The sequence below is a fragment of the Artemia franciscana genome, unplaced genomic scaffold, assembly GCF_032884065.1.
Source record: "Artemia franciscana unplaced genomic scaffold, ASM3288406v1 Scaffold_811, whole genome shotgun sequence".
NCBI classification, from domain to species: Eukaryota; Metazoa; Arthropoda; class Branchiopoda; order Anostraca; family Artemiidae; genus Artemia; species Artemia franciscana.
In genome coordinates, this window is record NW_027068117.1 from 26647 (window position 1) to 33987 (window position 7341).

General features: G+C 28.2%; 1 protein-coding gene across 1 annotated transcript; it reads right to left on the bottom strand.

Moving 5' to 3' along the window:
* Positions 1-206: 206 nt before the first annotated feature.
* LOC136043677 (uncharacterized) lies at positions 207-671 on the bottom strand. The gene has a single exon (XM_065728570.1). The coding sequence runs from the start codon at positions 669-671 to the stop codon at positions 207-209; it is 465 nt and encodes a 154-aa protein (XP_065584642.1).
* Between the last annotated feature and the right edge of the window lie 6670 nt (positions 672-7341).

The window sequence follows — 7341 nt, forward strand, 5'->3', positions numbered from 1 at the left end:
ATATAATTATCTTTATAATTATGTTTTACCACTATAGTTTCTTTTACTATGTCAATTAAATCCTCCTGTAGTAATAGTTTGCTACCATGAATAATGAGGTAATTCAAAACTATTAATGCCTTATAGACATGGAGCCAATGTTTTTTTTTCAATATTCTTTTCTTGATGATATCCAATATTTGATGACAATAAATATTCTCATAGGTTTATGTGGCCAGTTCAGCCATAATTTCAACTTTGGGGTATATTATGTCGTTGCATGTAGCTTTCCTTGTCAGTTTTTCTACACTATTATAGTGCAGGAGCTTATTTTCCATTCTTCCTTTTTGTCTTCTGAACGTATCTTTGAATTGTATTTTTCTTGAAAAATATTCTTTTTGAAGATATTCAGTTGCCATATCTACATGGCTCTTGCTATGGTATTGTATTTTTCTTGAAAAATATTCTTTTTGAAGATATTCAGTTGCCATATCTACATGGCTCTTGCTATGGTATATCAAGTCTCTCAGCTTGGAGAGACTTTCATCAGCTTGGAGTTCATCAGAAAATTTGCCAAAGTATTTGTGAATATTTTCATGGGTTTCATTTGCTGCAATAAAATCTCCTTTATCAATTTGTATATCAAATAATTTAAGTTGACATGAAATAGCCTCTGGACTATTTACATGCATGTAGTAGTTGCAGGCTTGCTTGAAGTATTCTACTGCTTCATTATAATTGCCAAGTCTTTTCTGAAGATTAGCAATTTTTTCGCAGTATTTTCCGGTTTCAACCCAATTCTCTAATTGGGTCGCAAAAAAGTTGGCAGTTCTTTTGTGATAAAACACTGCTTTCTTTATGTTGGATTCACCTTTATGTTGGATTTTTAGTTTTTTGTAGTTTTTGCCTTTTTTTAGTTTTTTTAGTTTTTTAGCTTTTTTATTAGTTTTTAGTTTTTTTTGTAGTTTTTGCCTTTTTTTAGTTTTTTTAGTTTTTTAGCTCTTTTATTTTTTTTATTAGTTTTTAGTTTTTTTTGTAGTTTTTGCCTTTTTTTAGTTTTTTCAGTTTTGACGTCACCTGATCCAGTTTTTTCAGGTGACGTCACCTGATCCACGATCCACAGATCCACAGACAACTTTCTGATGAACTCTCCAGTTTTTTATTGGTTTTTACCTTTATTTTAGCTTATTTTTCAGTTTTTTCCTTTTTTTTAGTTTTTTTTAGTTTTTAGTTTTTTTTAGTTTTTTACCTTTTTTTAGTTTTTTTAGTTTTTTAGCTTTTTTATTTTTTTTATTAGTTTTTAGTTTTTTCGTAGTTTTTGCCTTTTTTTAGTTTTTTTATTTTTTAGCTTTTTTATTAGTTTTTAGTTTTTTTTGTAGTTTTTGCCTTTTTTTAGTTTTTTTAGTTTTTTAGCTCTTTTATTTTTTTTATTAGTTTTTAGTTTTTTTTTTGTAGTTTTTGCCTTTTTTTAGTTTTTTCAGTTTTGACGTCACCTGATCCAGTTTTTTCAGGTGACGTCACCTGATCCACGATCCACAGATCCACAGACAACTTATTTTTATATATATAGATATATATATATATATTATTAGTTTTAGTTTAGTATATATATATATTATTAGTTTTTCTCCTTTTTTAAGGTTTTTTAGTTTTTTTAGCTTTTGTTTTTTAGATTTTTTAGTTTTCTTAGTTTTTTCTTTTTATTTTTTTTACTTTTTACCTTTTTTTTAGTTTTTCTCCTTTTTTAAGGTTTCTTTTTCTTTTTTATTCAGTTTTTTTTTCTTTTTAGTTTTTTTTAGTTATTTACCTTTTTTAGTTTTTTTCTTCTTTTTTTAGTTTTCTTTTTCTTCTTTATTTTTTAGTTTTTACTCCTTTATTAGTTTTCCTTTTTTTTATTTTTTAGTTTTTTCTGTTTTTAGTCATTTTTCTTTTTAAATTTTTTTCCTTTTTTTACTTTTTTCTTTTCTTAGTTTTTTTTAGTTTTTTCGTTTTTTTCTTTTTAGTTTTTTTTTAGTTTTTTACCTTTTTTGTTTTTTTTAAGTTTTTTCTTCTTTTAATTTTTTCTTTTTAGTTTTTTTTTCTTTTTTGGTTTTTCTTTCTTTTTTTTCTTTTAATGTATTATTATTTTGCAAGCGAGTTTATTCAAAAGATCTAGTCTTTAGAAAAGAAATTCGAGAGAACTATAGCTTATTCGTAAATTTTCTAGTGGTTACTTGTTAATTCAAACCCTATAATTATAACTTGAAGTATCATAAGCAAGATTGTACATAATCATAAGTACCTTGTGATGGTAGTGTGGATCAGACCTTGAGCTAAATGCAAATGGACTCAGGTTCGAATCCCTCCATTGCAAGGAATCAAGTCTCTCAGCTTGGAGAGACTTTCATCAGCTTGGAGTTCATCAGAAAATTTGCCAAAGTATTTGTGAATATTTTCATGGGTTTCATTTGCTGCAATAAAATCTCCTTTATCAATTTGTATATCAAATAATTTAAGTTGACATGAAATAGCCTCTGGACTATTTACATGCATGTAGTAGTTGCAGGCTTGCTTGAAGTATTCTACTGCTTCATTATAATTGCCAAGTCTTTTCTGAAGATTAGCAATTTTTTCGCAGTATTTTCCGGTTTCAACCCAATTCTCTAATTGGGTCGCAAAAAAGTTGGCAGTTCTTTTGTGATAAAACACTGCTTTCTTTATGTTGGATTCACTTTTCCTTTTGTTTATCAAATAATTATCGCCTTTTTTTGATATAACTTTGATAAATATTAGCTCCTTAACTATTTTATGCATGGCGCTATTTCAAATGCCCCTACCTGTTTTAGCTCGTAATGATTCACTTTGAAGCGAATGGAAAACCAAACTAATTAAAAACTTTCAGGTTTTTTTCTGGTTTAAAGTAAAAACTTAATTTTTTTTGCACACACACTATAAATATTTTTGCAGTTTTTAGTTAAACAGAATTATTTTCCTGAAAATTTTTAGAATTATTTCTAGTTTTAGTTGGGCAAAACAGATTTTTTTGCGTCAAGTAGTTAGAACCTAACAAGAAACAAAACTGATTTTTAAGTCTTTAGGTACTTTTATCCTTTTAATTAAAAAATTAAAACAATTTCTGAGACATCAACAATATCTTGGCAGTTTGCTGCTAAATGAGATTATTTTATTTAAAACTGGCCTAGTTGATGGGGGCGCTTCACCCAACCCCCGAGAACCCCTCCCGTGCATAAGTCCTTAGGCAGCATATTAGTTACGCGCCATTGTAGTTGTGTCCCTGTGGATATCTATATATATATATATATATATACTAGCTGTTGGGGTGGCGCTTCGCGCCACCCCAACAAATAGTTGGTGGGGGCGCTTCGCGCTACCCCCCAAGCCCCCCCGCGCGCGTAAGTCGTTACGCGCCATAATAGTTACGCGCCATTGTAGTTGTGTCCCTATGTCCCACCTGTGAATATAGATAGATATATATATATATATATATATATATATATATATATATATATATATATATATATATATATATATATATATATATATATATATATATATATATATATATATATATATATATATATATATATATATATATGGTTTTAACTACGTAAAACTTGCGAATATACAACATTCTTTGCTGTCCCAATGTCTTTGCATATAAATAGATTGTCAGGTTTACCGACTCTTGAACATGCAACATATAATGGTCCATGGGAAAACAATCTGTATTCAGATCTATACCTCATGATTCTAATGATTGCCCTTGAGCTTTGTTGATGGTGATTGCTAATCGACCAGTCGACAGTTTTAGTTTAGTATATATATATTATTAGTTTTTCTCCTTTTTTAAGGTTTTTTAGTTTTTTTAGCTTTTGTTTTTTAGACTTTTTAGTTTTCTTAGTTTTTTCTTTTTATTTTTTTTACTTTTTACCTTTTTTTTAGTTTTTCTCCTTTTTTAAGGTTTCTTTTTCTTTTTTATTCAGTTTTTTTTCTTTTTAGTTTTTTTTAGTTATTTACCTTTTTAGTTTTTTTCTTCTTTTTTTAGTTTTCTTTTTCTTCTTTATTTTTTAGTTTTTACTCCTTTATTAGTTTTCCTTTTTTTTATTTTTTAGTTTTTTCTGTTTTTAGTCATTTTTCTTTTTAAATTTTTTTCCTTTTTTCTTTTCTTAGTTTTTTTAGTTTTTTCGTTTTTTTCTTTTTAGTTTTTCTTTAGTTTTTTACCTTTTTTGTTTTTTTTAAGTTTTTTCTTCTTTTAATTTTTTCTTTTTAGTTTTTTTTTCTTTTTTAGTTTTTCTTTCTTTTTTTTCTTTTAATGTATTATTATTTTGCAAGCGAGTTTATTCAAAAGATCTAGTCTTTAGAAAAGAAATTCGAGAGAACTATAGCTTATTCGTAAATTTTCTAGTGGTTACTTGTTAATTCAAACCCTATAATTAGTCTTTAGAAAAGAAATTCGAGAGAACTATAGCTTATTCGTAAATTTTCTAGTGGTTACTTGTTAATTCAAACCCTATAATTATAACTTGAAGTATCTAGTCTTTAGAAAAGAAATTCGAGAGAACTTGTTAATTCAAACCCTATAATTATAACTTGAAGTATCATAAGCAAGATTGTACATAATCATAAGTACCTTGTGATGGTAGTGTGGATCAGACCTTGAGCTAAATGTAAATGGACTCAGGTTCGAATCCCTCCATTGCAAGGAATTAACACCAGTGCCCAAGTAGTCATGAAGGTTAATCAATACTTTCATTCTTATTATTTCAATATAATTATCTTTATAATTATGTTTTACCTCTATAGGTTCTTTTACTATGTCAATTAAATCCTCCTGTAGTAAAAGTTTGCTACCATGAATAATGAAGTAATTCAAAACTATTAATGCCTTATAGACATGGAGCCAATGTTTTTTTTCAATATTCTTTTCTTGAAGATATCCAATATTTGATGACAATAAGTACTCTGATAGGTGTATGCGGCCAGTTCAGCCATAATTTCAACTTTGGGGTATATTATGTCGTTGCATGTAGCTTTCCTTTTCAGTTTCTCTACACTATTATAGTGCAGGAGCTTATTTTCCATTCTTCCTTTTTGTCTTCTGAACGTATCTTTGAATTGTATTTTTCTTGAAAAATATTCTTTTTGAAGATATTCAGTTGCCATATCTACATGGCTCTTGCTATGGTATTGTATTTTTCTTGAAAAAAATTCTTTTTGAAGATATTCAGTTGCCATATCTACATGGCTCTTGCTATGGTATATCAAGTCTCTCAGCTTGGAGAGACTTTCATCAGCTTGGAGTTCATCAGAAAATTTGCCAAAGTATTTGTGAATATTTTCATGGGTTTCATTTGCTGCAATAAAATCTCCTTTATCAATTTGTATATCAAATAATTTAAGTTGACATGAAATAGCCTCTGGACTATTTACATGCATGTAGTAGTTGCAGGCTTGCTTGAAGTATTCTACTGCTTCATTATAATTGCCAAGTCTTTTCTGAAGATTAGCATTTTTTTTCGCAGTATTTTCCGGTTTCAATCCAATTCTCTAATTTGGTCGCAAAAAAGTTGGCAGTTCTTTTGTGATAAAACACTGCTTTCTTTATGTTGGATTCACTTTTCCTTTTGTTTATCAAATAATTATCGCCTTTTTTTGATATAACTTTGATAGATATTAGCTCCTTAACTGTTTTATACATGGCGCTATTTCAAATGCCCCTACCTGTTTTAGCTCGTAATGATTCACTTTGAAGCGAATGGAAAACCAAACTAATTAAAAACTTTCAGGTTTTTTCTGGTTTAAAGTAAAAACTTAATTTATTTGCACACACACTATAAATATTTTGCAGTTTTTAGTTAAACAGAATTATTTTCCTGAAAATTTTTTGAATTATTTCTAGTTTTAGTTGGGCAAAACAGATTTTTTCGCGTCAAGTAGTTAGAACCTAACAAGAAACAAAACTGATTTTTAAGTCTTTAGGTACTTTTATCCTTTTAATTAAAAAATTAAAACAATTTCTGAGACATCAACAATATCTTGGCAGTTTGCTGCTAAATGAGATTATTTTATTTAAGACTGGCCTAGTTGATGGGGGCGCTTCACCCAACACCCGAGCCCCCCTCCCGTGCATAAGTCCTTAGGCAGCATATTAGTTACGCGCCATTGTAGTTGTGTCCCTGTGAATATCTATATATATATATATATATATATATATATATATATATATATATATATATATATATATATATATATATATATATATATATATATATATATATATATATATATATATATATATATATATATATATATATATATATATATATATATATATATATATATATATATATATATATATATATATATATATATATATATATATATATATATATATATATATATATATATATATATATATATATATATATATATATATATAAATAAGTTGTTTGTCTGTCTGTCGACTGACGTAATGTTTGTGTGTCAAAATAAGTTGTTTATCTGTCTGTCGACTGACGTCATGTTTGTGTGTCGACTGACGTCATGTTTGTCGACTGACGTCATTATAAGGATTGAGCTGTATGTCGTCATGAAGTTGTTTGTCGTCTGACATCATTTTTGTCGACTAACGAAACTACAGACCGGGACACCGGGACACAAATGACGTGTTATGTCTGTTATAACGTAATAGAGGCAACAATCTTGACAGGGCATTTTGAGGGTGAGGCTTTTCTTATTCCACGCATTCTCATGATTCCAATGGATCTGCCTTTTCAACCTAAAAGATTGCAATTCCCAATTTGATTAGCATATTTAGTTTTCAGTCCAGAACCACTAAAGCTATTATGTAAATATCAAAAATATTTATGTTGTCTGATTAATAATTTTTAGTTTTTATTTGAAAATAGAAAATTACCTGACAATTTTAGAATTTTATCTATGTATATATATAAAAATAAGCTGTCTGTCTGTGGATCAGGTGACGTCATGTTTCTGTGTCGACTGGCGTCATGAAGTTAGCTGTCGTCATTTTTGCTATACGGTGACGTCATTAAAGATATTTAAGACATATATGTTCACGTAGAAATCTATTAATGTTTAAGTTTAAAATGACTGATGAACTTACAATGGCAAAAGCCGATGAAGATGCTCAAAGAGTCTATGCCAAAAAACTTGCTGCTGATAGAGAAAGTCAGAAAAGAAAGCGTGCCGAGGAACCAAAAGAACAGCAAGGAAACAGGCTTGAGGCTAAATATTTGCTAATATTTGTGATTTGGTAAAATTTATAATATTTAGTTTACCTATTGTTGCTAAAGGGAGGGATATATTAACAAGATAAGCTTGTTTTGGTTTTACTTGGTT

Bases quoted from the DNA above. Each gene is read 5' to 3' on its own strand.
- LOC136043677 (XM_065728570.1), bottom strand. From the start codon at position 671: ATGCATGTAAATAGTCCAGAGGCTATTTCATGTCAACTTAAATTATTT.